General features: G+C 34.0%; 1 protein-coding gene across 3 annotated transcripts in view; it reads left to right on the top strand.

Moving 5' to 3' along the window:
* The window catches only part of LOC106459967, a 207,937-nt gene that overhangs the window by 79,054 nt on the left and 106,851 nt on the right, over positions 1–22,032 (top strand). For all 3 annotated transcript variants that reach the window (XM_022386548.1, XM_022386547.1, XM_013919641.2), the window contains one exon: positions 8,555–11,546. In XM_022386548.1, coding sequence (XP_022242256.1) covers positions 8,555–11,546 — 2,992 coding nt within the window. The remainder of the gene's footprint in view (positions 1–8,554; positions 11,547–22,032) is intronic.

Below are 22,032 nucleotides of genomic sequence, written 5' to 3'. Positions count from 1 at the left end.
CACACACACACACACACACACACACACACACACACACACACACACACACACACACATACATACATACATACATACATACATAAGTAAAAAGCCCTTAATTGGCGAACATCACATCTGACACTACATTTATAGCATTCTTTCATTAGTTAGCCAGGCCACGTTTTTTGTTCAACTTGGACATGATGGTGGATAAAACAAAATACGTGGCCTAGCTAGCTAACTAATGAATGAATATTTGCTGTAAAATTCTTATCAATGTTATAAGTTTAGTTACCAGTTTGGCCGCCAGTTTTGATTTTATTCCTTTAAGTCGCACGCTTAAACCTTTTTTTTTTTTTACCGTATTGTTTTTCACACCTAAGGTGTTTTTGATTAGATATCATGACTTTTTGTCAATACACACCAACAAACTAAGTAAAAACAAAGTAAGAAAGTGAAACTCGATAGTAACCAACATTAGCTTTAGGGTCGCAACCCTGTTATTCAGAACAGACCCACACTTCACAGAACCAACCAGATTCTTTAAAATATATGGTAAAGTTTCTCCTTTCTAAAAAGTGTTAATAACTTTCTTTATAGTAATGCCATTGAAACTAGATTAACAGTTTCTTTTCATTACCAGCATGGACTCAGTACAGCCGTATGAACAAACATCATTATTTATGCTAATTGTTTAAGCTAATATCACGTGTCGCTAAACGCTCTTTAAGCAGGATAATTTCATAAAATTTAGCAAAATGGTGGTTAAAAAGTTGCCAGTGAATATTAACCGTCCACCCGTATGATTCTTTGGAAAATATGAACTAGAAACTGCTAATCTAGTTTGCTTGGCCTAACCAATACTTGTGTATCCGCTTTCACGCTATAGTTTTGCTGCTATAAATCAGCCGTCTTTAACCCGAATGACAAAAAACAAACTAGAAATAGTCCACTTTTACCCTTAGGTGAGCCCCAGTGGCACAGCGGTATGTCTGCGGACTTGCAATGCTAGAAACCGGGTTTCGATACCCGTGGTGAGCAGAGTACAGATAGCCCATTGCGTAGCTTTGTGCTTAACTTCAACAAACAAACAACTCTTAGGTGCAGCTTTAGTAAAAAAATTCAGACCGATAGCTCACGTGACTTTTTGCGTAGATATGCATAACAATTTTGACCAAAATTGAGCAGTTTTTGTTCAATAAATTTGCACATGTGGCTTATATTTAGACTAAATTTAACACTTAATTGTAGGTTTTAAAGATCTATAGGCGTTAGAAATTTGAAAAAGTCCATGAAAGTTAAGTAAGTTTTTGTACTTTCAGTGCGAATGAGAAAAAAAAAAGGAAGAAATTCAATCAAATTGGAGATTTTATATCTTGTGTATTTCTTATTGGATTGCCTTAATATTTGGTGTGTGAAGTAAGGGTCCAGTAGAGCACATCCACTGAAAATATATATTAGTTTGGTTTACCACAGTCCGAAATACAGAATGTGGAAAATTGCTAAACTATCAGTCCTGTTAATAACACACAGTGTGTCCTGCAGGTTCTGCTTCACGAAACATTACTGTGCGTCTTGATGAAAATCTCCATCATCTACGATTTACCCTGTCTGTGTTGCAACTAAAATCTTATGTACGTCTCTTTACCTCTCATTTAGCTTCAGCTTGTGCAACCTTCCTATCAGAAGTGCAAACTATCGTATATTAGTTCATACTTGATGCTAAATGCCTCTAGATACAATCTCTTCCTGATTCTAAGTATAATTTACCTACTCGTTTTAAAACATTGCTCAAACTTGTTTTTTTTTATACTTATTTTGTAAATCGTACTCCTCGGTTGTTTTTAAAATAATAAAAAAAATCGTTGTTCATGACAACTGATGTGACGTGATAGATATAGCTCTTAACCATAGCCACCATTTTTAGACGATCTTTTTAAAACTATCGATTTTCGTAAAAAAAAATTGTCCACATATCGTTATACACTTGTTCAGCCTCTGAAACCACCCTTTCTCTTTATTTTGTTCGACGGTAAACAAAAAGTTTGATGTAAAGGTTCCTTAATTAACTTTTAAAAGATGAAAAAAAAACTTAATTAACTCTGAAGCTGTACAGACATGTACTACCGAAGATTTAATCATCTTTCTTGATTCTCGTTCAGATGACGAAGTCTTGTGTTTTGACAAATATTACCCTTTACTCGTGAAGAACTTTGCTTCTTTTGGAGTAAAAAATCTTCGAACCAGTTCCCTGCCTCTGGTGAGAATCAGCGAGCTTGTAGTGGCTTTTTAAGGCCACGCGCTTGCAGGCAAGAGTCTACTCTGTTTGACGCATGACAAATTTGAATTTGTTGACAGGATTGGGATTTAAATCTAATTACACAACACAGGTACTCTTGGAGACTTGATTTTCGAGACATGACTAGGGATCTAAAAATGTTAATTTAAAATCATCATTTCGTAAAAAAAGACAAACATCCTCCTTATCAAAGTATAGCCTTATAAAGGAGAGCATGCAAAGTTATTTAGAATCTAATATTATAAGTAGCCAAAAAAAGGCACGAGGTTTAAAAAAGTATCTTAGTGTAGCTTCCTCAACCATTTATTGATCTGTGTTTAGCAAAACATTATGTAAAAGACACGTGGAGTTACAGTAAATTTATCTTCAGCGTTTCTAGAGGAATCAGCCTATTTAAAACACAAGAAAGCGAGACTAAAAATTAAAGGAAAACCATTTGATGGTGCAATATGCACGAACCATATGAACTAAAGGAGGGGATATTTTAAACGAATCGCACCTAGCACAAAAAAGTTTTTATTGAAGACAGATTTTCCAAAAATTCCTATGTTGTTTTGGTAGTGAAATTCATTGTTTAGTTCATCCACTTTTTAGTTTGCACTCTTTTCTTGAAGAGTTGTCTTTTTGTTGGGTTGGTAATTTATTGTTTATATATACGCATCTGTCAAACATCCAAGATGGCTAAATAGATATAAAGCCTCTGCTGATTATGTGTTTAATATCCTTTGAAGGTAAATTTTAACATATACACTAAGTAGATTATCTTACTTGTAGCAATATGTTATATTTAAATAATTTCAATTAGTTTTCATTGAATTTCTAAATAGTGAACATTTTATTTAAAACGGATGGAATTGTGTTTTTTAGAATAACATCAGAAATTGTGTTAACGCACAGCTCAAAACCGTAAAAGGATAATCGGTGTTTATTTTCTAGTTATAATAAAGCACAATTACTGTTATCCCCCTAGTTACTATCCCCCCCCCACACACACACACTCTACCTAGGGAAAGTTAAGGTATGTGTCTGTAAGATTCATTACCCCCGAAAATTGGGGATAGGATGTTATGTTTTCTACAAAGCAATAATCACTCTGAAAACATTGGAATTTTGTCAAAAGGTCCCAAACATTCTCGTGAAATATGTCTTGAAGCAGAGAGATTTTAGATTATATGAAAATTTGTTTTGCATAAAAATGAACTTGAGGTGCCATTAACGTCATTCAGTAATAGTAGTTATTCTAGTCACATCAAGAATAAAGAAACATTCCTATTATCCCTTAATGGGAATAGGCTCCCTCTATATGAAGATATTGTGGGAATGTAACATATTTTTTTGCATATACTGTTAATGACTATGTTAGAGAGTCACTCAGTTTATTGACATTAGTGGTAATATTGAACTGATAAGTGTCCTCTTTTGGAGTTCTAAGTGATATAAATACCTATTTGCAAGATATTGTGAACATGATGGCTTTTCATGGGAGTCTCGAGAAAGTCAAAATTTTACACGAAACATAAATCCTGTAGTGCTAGAATATCGGAACTTGAACACTGAGCTCATATTATACATACAATGCCAAAGTTCACTTACATTTTATTGGATCGGTTTTTCTGTAAGCTTTATACAGATAACTTTCGCTACAAACCCATTGTTTTAATATCATCAGGAGGTTGTCTATAGTATTCAGCTAGATAGCCAGTTGAATGTCTTATATCCACTCTCCGTCTTGATACGACAACGTTCTTATCTTTCCCTATAAAGCAAGTTTTTCTTGTATCAAATCACGAAGTTTTTATGTGAGTTGCCGTTTCGAGCGAAGTTCCTGATGTTTTTGTCAGTAAACGAGCTATAGCTGTTGTAAAGATAGCAAACTTGTTGTTTCAAGTGTTCTTTCGCCTCCATGGCAACTTTTATGGTGCTGTTGAAGAACAATCATAACTTAAAAACAAAAACTATTTGATATGGTATAAATTCGAAGTGGAGGATCAAAATGTATACACCGCAACACAGTAATGGTAATGTACATCAGTAAAAGTATTTCCAAGGGTATATTTGATCTGTTTATTGTTTTTATCGCTTTCTTAAATACATCCAAGTGTTTTGTTGCTACTGTTTCGTCATTTGTACTTTAACTTGTATTGTTTATGTTGACTCTATATAAATATGATAGTACTGTCTGTCATATGTCCATATAACTACTTCGCAGGGTGTGGATGAATCCTCGCCAAAATTAGTATGAAGGTTCATGAGGTCCATACAAATTTTCAGTTGTGCATTTTCCGTTTTGCGGATTTTATGGGCTTTTTTGCGGTTTTTACCACTATTTTGCATCCTACGGATAATCTTCACCAAATTTGGTGTGGAGGTTTATGTTTTGCAATTTTTATAGGCCTTTTGTGTTTTTTACAATTATCTATAAGGGAAGCAACTTTTAATGTCCAAATATAACCTTTCATTAATCATGAATTTATATAAGGTTCCATCCAGGGGACGGGTACTCCAGCTAGTATGTAAATATATTGTGAATAATTGGAATACTTGCGTTTTATGTTGGAAGTGCAGTATATTAGTTATAGGATTTCCAGTTTTATGCCCCTACTTCTTGGAGCATGTTGGTTAGCTCTTTTCGTTCGTCCGTCCGTCCCAATCTTGTGGGCAGGGTATCTCAAGATTGAATGGTTTGATTTTAACAACACTTGTACAACAGACACTTAAAATATAAAGTTCTAGGCCCGATTAACTTTTGAAGGTGAAGGTCAATCAGATATTTCGTGGGGGTAGGGGCTTAAACATACAGTATAATATTTGTGGGGACACAGGTGTTTCACAAACACAACTTGTTATTATAGTTCTTTGTCGTAGACAGATTCAGTTAACAAGCAACGTAAAGGTATAAGTTCCACCGTCTAAGGTGTCTTAACCTCCACTTTTATTCAGCATGGCATGTAATTATTAATACATACCTACGATTTTATGTTTGCCGAATTACTTCTGGAATAGTTTTTTAAAGTATTAAGAAAGAATATGTGAAGCTGAGCATTCCAATTAGCTCTAACGTGAATTGCTTTTTTTATTCATCTTTGGAAACTGTAAGTAGTAATATAAAACAAGTTTGTATTCATCTATAAACTTACAACACCTAGAACTACCAAAAACTAAGCTAAACAGTGTACCTAGGTCGATTGTAAGATTTGTTACCTTTTAACTAAGTCACTCCAAACTACAATTTGTGTGTGCGTGCGAGATAAAATTAAATAATGACGTTACTACCCGCAATCAGTACGTTAAGTCTGTATCGATGTAGGCCAAATTTAGGATTGACTGTACATGAAATATGTTTGACATTGAACGAAAGGTTGCAGACAACTATAATCAAATTGTAATTTTGAGTGACTTATTAATATATTAAAGTAAAAAATCATTAAACAGTTTTTGAGAAAACTCGTTCCCACGGTGAGAGAGAGAAACAGGAAATGGCAATTTGCGAACTATATTGTGTGATTGTAATAATACGCTAACGAACACCTTTTGTTACATCTTCTCAGTTCACTGATTAATACCTTAACATTTTTCGGCGAATTATGGGTTTAACATAATAGTACAAAGCAAAAACTCATCGTAACATCAGTAATAGCTCTAAAATGATTCAACTTTTCCCTAAGGGAACGTCATGGATGATGCTTCTTTTTTATTTAAATATTATTTTGTTTCATTTGTGAAGTATGTAATTTTTCCTGACAAATGTTTATATTCACTCTTACACCGCTATTGTAGCGGGTGTCGCCTTGGTTATAGATGAAACAACAATGGCGCTGTTGTAACTTGTAGGTCTTCTTTAGTTCCAACACTTTCACGTAGCTTTCTTCTAACGTGTGGAGTATTTATAACCGTCTGTTTTTTAACCAAAGAATCTGTAGAATAGGGGAAAAGACTGCTTTATATTTTAGTGTTAACAGGTTTAGCAAATTTCTTGTATAGTGTGCTCTATAGAATATTCACATAATTTACGATCTTATTTTCCATCTCTACAAAAATTGAAGACTGTATCCTGTTGCCCGGTTTCAAAGTCCTTTAGGGTTAAATGATTACTAGAAATCCAAAAGTGTGGAACGTACGGTTATCTTTTTCCAATAGGTCACGTTGTTTACCTGCTTGCGTTCAGTGTTTAGATTAACAAAGAATCGAGGTTTGTGTTTAGTCAAGAGATGTTGGAATTGTATGTTTATGGTTCTGCTACATTACACCGGAATAATGTGTTGATCAATTTCGCCAATATTTGTTTTGTAAATCGTAAATTAGAATCTGTGGAATGCAGCATTTATTCTTATCCATCCCCACCGTTGTGCCTACGGCTCTATTGAGAATTTGATCAAGCAGACAAAAAGACCACCAACGTTGCTCCAACAAATCTTTTGTTAAAACTTAAGACGCCGGTGGAAGGTAGGAGAGGTTAAAGTGATTTTTCTTAATGTATCACAGACATTATTTTCTTTCATATACCCTTGCTCTTAACTAACTGTTAGAAAGTGCCCATTTATTCTCGTTAGTTCCGAGTTTTCTTTCCATTTCTATCACAATTTAAAAATTGTGAAAAGTCTCTGTCTAATATCCTTGTGTGTTAAACGTGAAGTTTAAGACAATTTATTACATTAGTTAAGAAGTACTGTTTTAAAACGCTTATAATTTATGCAAACTATACATCGTGGTAGCAAAACCAACTGATACTGTTTATCCGATCGTAAGTAGTGACATTTTTGTCAATGGGTTGAACTTGTCCTAGAAGTTAACATGCTAGACTCTGAATCGTAGGGTCCATGGTTCGCGTTCTGTGTCGTTTTACGCTTTGGGAATACAAATTTTGAATTCTTCTTATTTTTTCACTGTATATAATTGAGTGATCTAACTTAATTCAGATCATAAATAGGAAACGTAACCATATAGTGTTAATATTAAGCCATAAATGCTTACACACCGCTCAAAAGTATTAATTATGGCACTTAAATAATATCAACTAGAAAATAGCACACCAAGTAAACCTAAAGGTCTAATATTGTTATAAGCATTATCAACAATTACCTTGAGAGTAAAATGCCCTCAGTCACAAAATTTTGGACCATAACATTCGGGAAAACGAGTTTTGTTTTTCAAGCATAGTAAAAATGTATAATTTTCAATTTAATCAAAGACCAAGTTATCCAGCACGTTTTTAATACAAATGTTAGTGAAATATGTTCACAACTCGGCATAGCCAGTTGGGCAATTTTCCAATGAGCATATTATGCTAACTATTAAGCGCACTATATAAGAGTAAACTTAAAATTCTTTACAGCCATCTACGCCCAGAAGTTTAGAAACAAATTCCACGTCGGAAAATTCAAACTTCAGTTGTGCTACAAATAAGAAAGTAATCTCTCTACTGCTAATACTAGCACGGGTTTTTATTTTAGAACGCATAAATCTTCTCATAAAGTAATATCGGTGACAGCTTGAATGTTTGTTCTAACGTTATTGCTTTTGATTCATTTGATTAAAGTCAGTGTAGTCTAATCTTAACGAACACTAAGAATTTTATGTAGCAAAATAACGTAGCATTTTGTTTTTTCATTCTTACTTAGACCCATCATTTGTCATTTGAGAATGAGTTGTTTTGAGCAGTTTTGTTTCCCTTCACTTTTTTCTCTGTCATGTTTTCAAGTATGATTTTATAATTTGAATTTTTTTACATATGTGACTATTTTCAAAATAGTGTTTTCAGAACAGGTAACTCATCACTAAACTTGTATAACAAATAGTATTTGACACAAAACTACTTTAACATACCAGTATTTTCTTTTTGTGCTTAAGTTTTTAAAATAGTTGTGTGAGTATGTGTGTGTGTGTGTATATATATATATATATATATATATAGCTGCTCATGCTAAGTAAAAGGTTTTGTTTGAATCACCTGTTTCTTCAACTTGTAAGAAGTGGAATGAGGAGATTTTTTCATGATTTTTAAAACGTACATGTCTAGTAACTAATTAAATTCAAAGAAACCAGTGTTCAGATAAAACTAGTCTAAAAGTTTAACTACAGTCCCCCTTTAGTAACTCTTTCTCTCTCTTATCTCCTTTTGTTTCGAACTTGTTAACTTTTTAGTCTAGTTTTCAGTCCACACTGTTTTACTGATAATGAATTGATAACCCCCATATGGCACTAGAAGCCCGCTATAGCGATAAAGAGTTTCAGCGTTTGTGGTTTTGATTAGTAACTGCAGTTCTTTCTTGGTTTCAGTCATCAATCTGAAGTGCCAAGTGTTCGTCGAAGTCAAAATTCATCCGTAGAAAGAAGAAAGGGCCCCAAAGAACAGTACTTATTGCATTCAACCTTGGACAGTCGCTTGCAGCAGTATTTTACTGCACACAAAGAACATGAAAAATGTCGTATTCTACTAAATAACTGCTATCTTTGTTTAGAATCTTATGGAAATTGGCGTAGCAGCCAACTAGTCTCCGATTCTAATCCAAACGAACTTCAACACGCTGTTCCAAGTGATCTTCACAGTGAACCCTCACTGAATTCACAAGCCACCAACTCGTATGTAAACACATTCTTTACCACCCCATCTCTGGATGAAGATACAGACATGGTGACAAGAAGATTCAAGAAGAAAGGGTCTGTATACGAAGCCCTGGCTTCTAAAAGTGGTTTAGACTTTGCCCCAGTTATCCAAGGAAGGCCATACTGGGAAAGAAACGAATCTGCCAAAAGCTTGACTTCCATTCCTCAGTCTTCAGGTGGTCGTCAGTCTATTGATTTTACTGGACACTGCCAAAGCATCATCAGTAACTTAAAAGAAAGTAAGTCTTCAGAATTCAGTGCCAAAAACAAAATATTCTTTTCTCAAGAGAACTTAACCTATCAAACTCATGACTCCAAGAAACAACGATCAGAAATAAACAAAGAAAATCTTAAATCCTTCTCATTTTCTTCCGACTTATCCCTTGATGTGACAATAAATGCTCAAAAAACGAACAGGGAAAATTCTCCACCCCCTCCTCCGCCACCTATTAGAAAATCCAGTATGATACACCAAAGATCAGGACTTACTCATGAAAAATATCCATCTTGGCCCGTGTCTTCTGAATCACCAGAATTATCGCCTTCTTCTTTACCCGTCACAGTGACCAGCTACCGATCGCATTCTTGGACGGATCAGACGGACTATCCAAAAGTGCGAGCAGTATACTCGAGGCCTAAAAAGTCTTTTAAGATTTCAACCAATCAACTTCAGCCTGTGTTAGAGAAGAGGATAGACGGCTACGGAACAAAACGGGCTGTAAACAATGAAAGTACTGTTCCAATCCCGTTAAGTAATAGGACATTAGATGGCGAAACAACTATAGCCGAAATTGATTCGTCTTTGAAACAAGCATTATGCAGAAGCACTTCAGAGAAGGTTGAAGAGGATACTGGAAATCGTCCATCTTATATTCCTATGTGCTATGGTGACAAAGAATACAACATTCACTCTCCGCCAGAACGTGACGTTCCTATTAATCAGATGCCAGATAGTTTGGCACTGAAAGACACGGAACCTTATTGGAATAAATATGACGACTTTATAAAGCATTATAATGCATATTATTCTTCAGCTTGTGAAAACCAAATAACATGTTATAGTAATACAGATAAAGATGTGGAATTTCATAATTTCAAGATGCCAGAATCCCTTGAAAATGAAACTCCTTTTTTAGATAGACTTCGATTAGAATGCCAAGCGTTTAGTGCAACCTGGCCACCACCACCTGGAAGCGATTTTCTTGAAACACCCAGTGAAGCAGGAACTCTTGTTGAAAGCAGTGGCAGCGGAAGTAGTCAGGAAACTTTAAAATGGCACGGATCGTATAGTGACCTGAGTACATTTAGTATCCAAATGTCAAACCGCTCGTCGTTATTTGATAGTGGTCTATCAACAATGCCAGATAGTGGACGTTTGACTCCTCAGTCATCGTGTGATGGAAGTACATCTACTAACCGTATGGAAACTAGTATTCGAACCCATGTGCCATCAAGACATGGATTGCAACGAGAAAGTATAGCTCATAGTTCCAAGGTTCAACCTGCCAAGAGACATGATTCGGAAAGTGTGCTTTACTATGCACCAGGCTTAAAGCATTCTTACAGCAGAAGTTCTAAGAGTGTTCGTATCTCTTCTTCTAAAGAAGAGCACCTGAACACTCACGAGATTTCGGGAATTAGCGTGGCACAAAGAATCAAGATGCTTCAGCAGCAAGTAGAAGAACGAAAGTCAATTAAACCTTCAGTTGTCTCGTCGCCTTTTGCTGGTTTTTCAAGAGCACAAACATTGCTAGAACGACCTAATAGTAATCGTAGAGAAGTAAACAGTTTAGTAAAAGGTACGGCACATGTTTTCGGTAGTATCAATAACTCTTCAAAAACAATAAACCCAGAACAATTTCCTACAATTAGTGAAATGGAAATTGTGTCGACCCCTGTGTTACCTAATTGTAGTGCTCGTAGCTCTGTTTCAGAACCCGATGACGCCATACAAAGAGTATTGTACCTTGATCCAGATAAGAAACATTGTGTGTCAGACCCAGAGTTAAGGACTACACAGAAAAAAGCTGTTCTTTCATTTTATCAAAGACAAAAAGGAATCTCGGAGAGTCAGCCAGCTGGCCAAGAACTGAGTTTATCCATTACTACCGCCCCGCCGGTTGATTCCCCAAAGAAACGGATAACTTCCCAGGAGATGAATCTATCCACTATCGTCCAACAAACTAACGACATGAATGATCTGACTGTCCAGTCTCCTTTATCTCTACCAGAACACAACATGCAGTGTTTGTGGAGCTCTTTACCACATTTAAAAGTTGATGGTCTTGAATTTAACAATACTGTAAGAAGCAGAAGCAGTGGAAAACTTGGTTATGTACCCGAAGAGTCTTTGTCTCGTCCGGAGAACTGTAAAAAAACAGAAAACTTTCTGGGCAGGTCATCTGAACAAGTGACAGAAACAAACTATGGCTTCTTTCATCAACATAGCTTCTCTGTTCCAAATTTGAATGACCTTCAGTTTAATTCTACAACCCCTTACTCTCAATCTTCTAGCAGTCGTAATTCATTTAGTAGCCAATTATCAAACGAGCCTTTGGAATGTGTGCATGTTGATCCTCCAGTAACATTCAACTGTAGCACTTGTAAAGAATTCAAAACAAACCATGGCTTGAAAACCACGCTTTCTTCAAACATTGTTATGCTGGTAAGTTAAGGTAGTTCATTATCTTTTAAACTTTATTATTTGAGGTATTATTATTATTTATTTTAGTGTAATTTGTAAATCCACTTAAAGTACACTTGTGTATATATGTATTTATTTTCAAATTCAAATCACTTTTAAGACTAGAACATAAACATATGGATTTCATAAAAGTTGTACATCAGTTACACAATCTCTTTCCAGATAATTATTAAAAGGCAGATAGTCGTACCCATTAACATTTTATAGACAATATCTTCGAAGGATATTCTAAGTTTGTTTTGACAGTTGCAGTAGTATGGTGTGTATGATCGAGAATTACTCGTTTAATGCCGTATCATGAAATAAAGTCGTGGCTTAATTGATTTGACTTTTAAAAGTCGTTGTTAAATGAAAAAAAAATATACATATTTATGGTTGACGTGCTTATCGTTGCGTTGTAAATCTGATTAACGAACTGCTTTCTTGGCAGAAAAATAATTACAAGTCAACTAAATATTATTTACAATATACTATCTTGAAGATTTAAATTATTATAGTATAAAAAGCAAGGATTTTCTATCTGGATACAAGTACTATATTCAAAATTGATATATATATATATATATATATAAGTGAAAAATGGAAATGGAACAGAAAAGTTATTCAATTTTGTATTGGAATTTAAGAAAGTTAAAACAGGGAAATGATTTCTCAATTCAGCTTATAAAATACATTGAAGAATTGGTTGATTGTTCATTGAACTTGGATATAAAATAAGTAATTTTTCTATTGCCAATATTTTTTTATCAGTTTTCTCAAAATATAATTTATTTTTGGGCTTGTCACAGCATATATCACGTTCACAAACCCACTATTAATTCTGATTAAGAAGTTAGCACATAGGATCACATACAAAAGTTATATATTGATTAGTTATATACGTGAAGTAATAATTTATGAATGTATACTTATTTGATAACATTATTCTGCTAATCATACTTAATGATGTTTACATTACTGAAGTTAAAAAGAACATCATTATTAACGAGTAACTAACTCGTGTTAATCCAGGAAATATGTATCAAACATCAGTGCTAAATTTTCCAACAAAGAACAACTACAGTAAACGTGTACGCGTTCTTACAGCCTGTAATGAAATACTCCGTCTAACGGTGTTAACATACATTAAAAAAAATTGTCTACCACATAAAAATTACGGATACTGCGTTTTTAATTTGGCAATTTAACTGTGTTTTCCTTTATTAAAAAATGATTTTTTTAGCACTAGTTACAAATATAGTCAGTTTTCCTGCTTTTAGTAGATGAAACTTCAGACTTTTCGATTAATTTGTTAATTATTTTCGTGTAGTAATTATAAGTTCATTTTTATTATGGAGAGGTATTTATAAGAGAGAAACAAATATGACATTTTTTTTGTCTGCCCTTCAATATCATAAATAGACGCAAAATTGCAATCCAAAATAAGTCTAGCACAGCTGTGTTAGACAATCAAGATATAGAGATAAAAAGTTTGCTTAAACAGATGTATCTCTCTATCGTAAATTCCAATCATTTGTTAATTTCGCCTTTTTGGTCAACAGAAATAAAAAAAAGAATTGGCACATCATATGGAGTGTATTTTTGTGATGACACTTTCATATCTATCTTATGCATGCGAATGTGTTCTTGACAAAGTAGCATTTTTTTGTTTCGTTGTCTAATATATTTTTCATGTAATTAAATTTTGCGTGAATATCTTTACACGAATATATCCTCATACTTAAATTCGACTATGTAAGGAATCATTCTCATTTTTAGTTCATTAATTGGATAAAAGTACAGCGCCCTCTATTGTTTACGGTATTTGGTTTAATCGACAAATAAACGGTAACACACACACTACCATTCTGACCTACAATTATGTGAGCAAAATAAGTATCTTAATATAATTTAACATGAAAAAATTAATAGATATTTTATAAGTTTTTACAATATAAGATGTTTACTATAGCTAAATCTTTTGATTGAATTGTCAAGACATTTCAGCGGAGTGAACAAATACAATTTCTTTTTTACAGTATAAAAATTTTCCCTTTTGTTTAATAGAATTTCAGTTCGGCATGATTTAATTTAACTGAACTTTTCGTCCTTTTATTTTTCAAATGAGTAAATCGTTTTTCGAAGTTTAAACTTCGTATGATAGATATCCGAGTGCATTCCGAATTTCAAAATTTTACTGTTTGTTCCCAAGCCTTAAATATTGTTAAGTTTTATTTGCCAGAAATTTAAGCTGTTACTCGAATGTTCTCATTCAAACAAAGAATTGTTCTAACATTCCTATACTTGTTACTGTAATGGTTACAAAAAGGATAATCTGTTGTTTGGTGAAATTGTTAAAGGTGGTTTTACAAAAAAAAAAACCGCCGCTTCTCTCTTGAGGATAAAAACAAACAAAAACGCAGAAACAGACTTGTGTTATTATTAATTTATTTTTTCTAATATTTTCTATAAAAAAAGTGTGTGTTTGTGTGTATGAGAGTATATCAAGTTTATTTAAAACCTAAGATTCATAATTGTAATTTTCTTATGAATTTCTTATAAATTAAAATGTAAACCTTCATTTTCTAAGTGCAAGTTGAAATAAACCAAATTATATTGTTTCAACGCCCAAATTAATATTTGAAACAATTTGGTTTCAAAACTTGTACCTGTCAACGAGTAAAACTAGACTTTAAAATACTCTACTAAACTGATTATCTAATGGTGGACAATGTTGAAACTAATTTTGAAAAACACAAACGATTTTTTTAAAAATCAATAATGTGTTTTCTTATGTGCTTGAAACGACTTCCATCTTAATGAAGTTAGTAATAACTCCCGGTCGTTAGAAATGTCGTTAAGGGCAAATTTCAATGTACAAGTGAAAATTCCATTGTGTACGAAGATCCCGCCTATTGTGTTATCAGTTGATATCCTAGGAATGCTCTCCATAGGGTTATTTGCCGCGAAACATTTTCAGTTTAAGAAGACTTTCTGTGATTAAGTGGATAGGGGGTGTATGTAGAGTACTTCTAGCAGCGATGTCCTGATAAACATAATTGTGTGTTTCTTGTCAGCGACATTACTTTCGATTTCGTGGGAAAATACTCAGTTCACATAACATGAGCAATAATTAATCAAATGCATAAGAAATTTTAGTTTAGTTTCTCGCACATTTTAACTAATGATATCACTAAATATAGGATTTCTAATAAACCAGTCTCTACAGGAATGTCCATACACATTGTTTTATGCCAAAAATATTTAAGTCTAATCTGATGATAAGATAGGGCGTATTCTAGTGGGTGATGTGTTGGACTACGAATTCGAGAGTTTGTGGCTCGCGTACCATTTCTGTGGTAATACTTAGGGCTTGTTTGTTGATTTGGGGATTTCGAACAACAAACTATATCTTTTGAAGAAGGAAAGGGGAGAAGCACCCGACTATTATTTTCAATGACAGACGCATTAGCTTCGTAAGTCACCACCACCATGTCGGTTTTGTGGGCTGTTTAAAAAAAAATTGTATTATATTAATTGCAACAGGTTTTTGAAGTAGTCAGTTATTGAAGATCTAAAAGATGAACTAAGAAGGTACAGCTTATTGTAATTTCTCATTTAATGCAACAACAGATTTGATAATACTAGTAATAAACAACCTTAAACCACCAAATTTGTTATTTTCCTTTAATTGGACATTCAGCGTTTCGCTTTCCAGTTTCTTCAGGAGTGTTCCACTAAAACACAAACCATAACTGTTAGTACAAAGCTTTAATGTTGTATGGTCGTTTATTACTAATATTAAAATGTTTTTAGTATAATACACCAATGTGCACTACAGAAATTGAATAATGAGTTTTAGTAATATTTATTCACAAATACGACTTGATCTTATATTTTATACAGTTTTACTTAAGAGTTCATCATATTTAGTTAGATACTACACAATATACCAAAGTACGCATAGGTAGTCTTGTGTCGCTTAGCTTTATAGTTTACAACACTTCTTTTGCTTATCGGGCTTTGAGCCATAAGCGGCTGCACAGTAGAATAAAGTTAATTCTACAATATCAATACTTCGTGCCTTCACTCCCGCAATGTACACTGACTGCCCTTCTGTTCAAATAATTTCTGACGTATACCCCAGTCTGTAACATTTCAGAATTACACTTGTTAAATGCATTTAGTTGTGTGTGAATACAAATAAATGTTGTATAAAAATTGCTTTTTCGCGCCATTTTTGGTTGTAGCTTTCATTTCTATCAGATAAAACAAATTGCACGTTGTTTCGAAGTATTCTTTCCATTTTTTAAGAAAGCCTTACTTTAAAGCTTACGGAATAATTTATGAATGATAAACAATTCACTGTCATAGTTTGAACAAGTATAATGTTTCGTTTTTCTGGCAAATACTGGTTCTCAATAAGGTATATTAGATATCCATAAATTTTAGCGCAACTCATTTTCATCATAATTTTTCTTCTCAGCGGACAAGTATGCTCTAGTGCTGTCGTTATTCGCAACAACCATACAAGCGTATGGAATATGAAATGTGGTTCTGTTCACTCCATCAGAGACGGAACTGTTTAATGTGTGGCAGGAAGTGGCCGACAAGTGGCTGTATGAGCACGTGCCGCTGACAGCTTCAATATTGGTGTTTCGGAAAGTGAGCCTGTAGGAAACGCAAGCCATGGTGCCTTTGGGACCAACTCTCCAGCCACTGAAGTAAGATCTGCTGTCAGGAAATGAAGGGAGCAGAATGACGCTTCGTGGAAGGAGAAGTGGCAGTCTTACATGATTGAGTTTGTCCTAGCGAGAAGAATCCTGATGGTGTAACTTCTGGCTTTGACGTTACCACGCATGGTCAGTCTTTTTACAGCAGACACTCCGAATCCTTGTTTCTAAGACGTTCGCTCGTTAGTTTTACAAACGTTTGGGCATTGTTTTGCTAGTAGCAGTTACAAAATACCCTCACCTTGGAAAATTGATTTTCTGGCCTCTAAGAGATCACCTCTGCTTTCCAACGACAGTAATATTTGGTTAAGAGTTAGTCAAAATAGACTGTGATTAACTGTTTTATTTTTGTGATATGTCTTATATGTGGCTATGCATTTTCAGATTTTTTTTGTCATCATATATTATTGAAAATCTCCAACTTTTACTATTCCTTATCCTTTACTGGTATAACGTGCTTTTTATGTTGAACACATTTATCAAACAAAATGTGTACTATATCATAATTCAGATACGTTGTGTTATATAGAAGTTCATTTTGTAAGGCCGAATGTTTTTCTTTATCATTATAGTGGTTGAAAATTACACATATATTTGTATGTTTGTAAAATGCTAAACGTCAGATCAACTTTTATGGACATGGCCTAGTAGTTAGCGTGTCGGGTTGCGGAACGAAGGAAATGAGTTTCGGAACATGATGTCACTTAACACGCTCAGCACTTTCAGTTGCCGTCGCGTTTAAAAGTGACAAGCGGTACCATGATTCCTTTGGCCTAGTAGTTAGCGTGTCGGGTTGCTGAACGAAGGATATGAGTTTCGGAACATGATGTCACTTAACACGCTCAGCACTTTCAGTTGCCGTCGCGTTTAAAAGTGACAAGCAGTACCATGATTCCTTTCAAAGAGCTGGACAAAATCGTCATGGTGATGAGTGCTGCTAATTGCCTTTTCATTGTCAGTAGTTCAAAATTAGGGATGACTATACTTGAATTTTAGGGATTCCTAAACATGCCTGTTTAGTCTTCGTGGGCATTTTCAAATGCCTTTCATGTTGAAAATTTGAATCCACGGAGACAAAATGTAAATATATTCGAAGTACTAGGGATGTTGCTGTTTGAACAAAATACGACAAATCGGGGTTTTCTTGAGAATTGATATAAATAAATGTTCATGTTAACCATGTAAAATTAATTAAATGTAAAATACATAAGCTTTCGTAAATAATATTATTTACAGTGAAATCAATTTGCATCTTTCAGTTATTATTAAATAGTAATTTTGAAACATGTTTAATTTAAATCATTGATAATTTTCATAACATTCGCATACAGTTTTGTTCCATGTGACGTCCAGAAATTATGTTGCTAAATTTATTAAAATTAATTTTTTTAATATATCTAAACTATTTTTTGACCCGTGTCTTTGTTGCACGGTACTCAATGGACTAACATAAAATATCCGCGTTTTCTGAAGGTTTCAAAGGCCCCATCATAATTCACAGAGGTCCCAATGCACCAATCTGCAAAAAAGAAAAAAAAAGTATTAAGGCATTCGCCTGGGGTACCTGAGATTGTATTCTAATTTTCGTCCCGCTTGCTTGTAAGTTGGGATATGAGCATGATTTCAACATTACGCCTACGCGAACTCTAAGGAGTCCAGGAACACAAAATCCAATGTCATGTTCTGATTCAGCGACCCTGAAAATCTATTCCTAGGTCTCATAGTGTCAAGGTGATCTTTTGGAGCGTTTTAGCCCCTCTTGGTATGGAGGCTACATCATATAGAAAAGGACCCCCTCTCCAGGCCACCATTAATGCACCTGCTATGTTTGGTCCTGCTAGCTCCAAAACAGCGGGAAGAGTTCGCGGACAAACAAAAACAAATTTACACACAACGTGAATTGGTATAGTATATGATGCTCCGATTTATATCATTGATGTAATGGAATTATAGTAACTTTTATTGTAGAGGTTCGTATTTCACAAACATAAGTAAATAATAATCTAGAAATAATTTCTAGACCCCTGTATTTTTACACATACAAGGATTAATGAAAATATTTTACAACAAAAAGAAACGAAAGGGCACCAGGTTAATTACTACACCAGTTTTAAACAAGTAAAACGGTATTATCATTCTCATTTTAACTTTTCAAAAAGTTTAAAGTTTGCTATGATACATAGAATAATGTTTTAAAGACGCAGTTCTTAACTGATTGTTTGTTTTGTTGGATATTGTATAAGGCTACACAAGAGCTATCTGATCGAGCCGTTCCTAATTTTGAAGTAATAGAATAAAGGCAGCTACTCTTGTGAGACTAAATTATGTGATTTGGCAGTCACTTTCATAACATACCCATTTTTGTGGTAACGATACTTAAACCATGGAATCTTAGCTCCACAGCCTGCAACGCTAACCATTGAACTGCGTTTGTTCCCAAAGTTCTTTAGTTAAAACGTATTGCTCACGAACACAACACAAGAATAATTCTGGCTGATGGTAATATATATATATATATGTGTGTGTGTGTATTGCAAGTATATCAATGTCCAAAGTTCGTGTATTCCTCCCCACAGTTCAATCAAAGCTGTTAAGTTGCAGTTTCTATATAAGCCCATACAGCCTTAATAATATTCATACCGGGGCTTTGTGCAGGTCAGGCGATGACTGTGAGTGTTCTATCGTCCTTTTTTTTTTACTTCTAGGTATCATTTTACCACATTATTGCATGCTTGTGATCACTATCTTGATATAGGATGAATTCCTACCCAGCAGATCTTGTTCCTGTTAGAATGGCATGGTGGATAAATACGATTTACTTGTCCCTTTCTGTAATCTGGGTGCTATAAATTATGTGTGAATCTCACCTTTAGATTGGACCCCAATGTGCTTTACTGTAAGTATTGACGTTGCCCGTGGAACAGTTCTATTTTATCGTTGATTGTTGTCAAACAATTTGAATTCGTCTATAAAGAACACCTTTATTCAGCTTTGTTCGTCCCATTGTTTGAATTTTGGTGTCAGTTACAGCATTTTGGTTAGTTATTTCTTGTAGGTTGTGGTCCTTGAGCAACTTCACATATGCATTGAGACCGCTTTTTCTCGATGTGTATCTTACTGCTCTGGGTGTAGCATTAACATCTGTACTTACCGCTAGGTCTTGCCAAGAACTTTTATATATTGTTGTGTATTACGTAAAGAGCATAGCCTAAGTTAATTGTAATATCACTTTTGAAGTGTTTGGACTTTCTATATGGATTGCTTCTATTATCAACAATGCTATTTCCACGACTCATTTTTAGTTTTCTTGCAGCTCCTACTGAAACATGATACTTCGTCTCAATCTGTCACATGGAGTAGCTAGAGTATATAGCCTTCACCATCCAAATGCTTTGGTTTTTACATACTTATCATGGGATATTTCTATCTCGGAAGCCATAAGAAGATTACTGGTTGAATCTTATGACTGACTGTACTTCTGTAGACGTTATGCTGATGTATGACTGTCTGTTTAATTGGATGACAACCAAAATTTATCAACACGCTACCGTACTCTGATGCAGTTTACTTTGATACACTAGAGGGGGTAATTTTGTAATACTTGTATTTTAAACTAATTTTAGTCACCATTTCTTTCAATACAACTTGTGTGTGTGTGTGTGTGTGTGTGTGAATTAAGGTTTTGTAATCGCTGGCACGTGGAAAATATATTTAAAAAAGTGATTGTTGGTAAGATGTATCTGCATAGTAAATTACATAAAGTATTCAAGTTATTTTACTATAGCTCTATTCTTTAACCTGGTTAAAGTGGTAGAAATGCACCATACACACACGGATATATATATATCTTGAAAACAGTTTGTTACCATTTACCGATTTCTAAAAATTAACATTCGAAGTATGGTTAGTGTTACGGATCGATTTAGCGCTATGCATTGATTTAAGTCATATCACGATTGAATACGTTTGTAAAGGCACTGTTTATCGATTATGAAAAATTTTCTCCAAAACTGGTAAAACCTAGACAGAACTTCCTATCTCTGTTGCATGTAACATTCAGAGACATACAAATCCACGTTTAACGTTAATTTTATATTCCAAACATAAATATAATTTAGTGAGTTTCAGTGTTTTTTCCTTTTTTTTTATGTTATTTTTGTTCGTCTTCCGAAAGTCAATTTTAAACTTCTCGGAAAATAGGTCAGTGGAAAGAAGGTGTAACGTTCAGAAAACAATCAAAAGGAGTAGTTTAGGAATAAACCCTGACTATTGATTTCACAAGATTTGGTTTGGCGGTGCTGCGTATCAGTTTTAAAGAAACTGTTTTCTCAACAAGAAAAACATCGTCATAAAATGAAATTTATGATCTTTCTACTCTCGTACTTGTACATAAACCGAGCTCACTCCATTGATTTCTGACTAAACTGTTGTAAGGACGACATTTCAAGTTCAAACTTTTCCTGAACGGCTTAGCTTATGGCGTTTCTGTCAAATTGCGCATTCTGATTTCTACAACTTTCCTTCGTCGTTTGAAGTGTTCCATCTTGTTCAGCTGTTTTTACGGACTAGAGGGTGCACTGATATGGTTTACCGTCCTATGTGGTTCGTGAAATCTGAGAGCCACCGTTAGATATGTTATTGTGATATGAGTATTCAGTGTGTGTGTGTACCTCCATTTTATAGTGGATTTTAAATTAAACTACTGTCTTAACACACACACACACACACACACACATTTATATTTCATATTGTTCATGATTTATTATAGATGATTAATTTTTCTTCTCATATTATTTGTAATTCCCGTTGCATACTTAATATTTTTACTATAAATCTAGTTGCAAAATGCTCCTTCATTTGGTTAGGTATAACACTCTGCTGTATATTTTATCCTTTAGCTTGTGAAACGTGTCTGAATATTCTTCATTCTAACTTATTTTCAATAAAATATTTGGGTTTAAACGCGAGTCTTTTGATTGAGAACAGTATTTTAGTTTTAATAATGAATCGTTGCTAACTGTCATGTACATTGTTAGTTTTAATGATGAATCGTTGCTAGCTGTCATGTACATTGTTAGTTTTAATGATGAATCGTTTCAGCTGTCATGTACATTTTTAGTTTTAATGAGGAATTGTTGCTAGCTGCCATGTATATTGTTTATTAAATGATAAGTTGCCGTATCTAAAATCTGACCCTCTCGACTGAGTATAATTTTTTTTAGTTGTATATTATTTGGCTAATTTTCATGTGAACCGAGAGAACTCTCTCTACATTATGGTCTGTTAAATCATTACTATATATATTTCAGTCAAATTTATCTACACTATTTGTATTTAATTTTTTGAATGTGATACAAACGTAAAGTAGTTTGTGTTATTATACTGTTTGGAGTCTTAAAGAGCTTAATAATTTCTAATCGCTACTTTGTTAGATTCGTGTAACGTTGATTTGCTGTTAAGTATTATTTGCTGAGATTTACCTAATATTTCTGTCATTTTGTCAATTACCTGTTTCTGTTTTGCCCCGATTTTTCCAGCGCTCTTTGTGTTGTGTTTTTTCCTTTGAATTTCATTCTTTGTGTAGGCTGTCAGAGAGATACTTGTATGCGTGTGTCTATCTATAAACACGGCGTGGTAACAAGTAAATAGACACCACCTTTTCTGAAAAAATGAAATTTTTCAGTCATATCCACATGAATTGATATATTTATAATTTAATTAATATCCAGTAGATC

Source organism: Limulus polyphemus, unplaced genomic scaffold (assembly GCF_000517525.1).
Source record: "Limulus polyphemus unplaced genomic scaffold, Limulus_polyphemus-2.1.2 Scaffold688, whole genome shotgun sequence".
NCBI lineage: Eukaryota > Metazoa > Arthropoda > Merostomata > Xiphosura > Limulidae > Limulus > Limulus polyphemus.
This window is presented reverse-complemented; position numbering and strand designations above follow the sequence as displayed.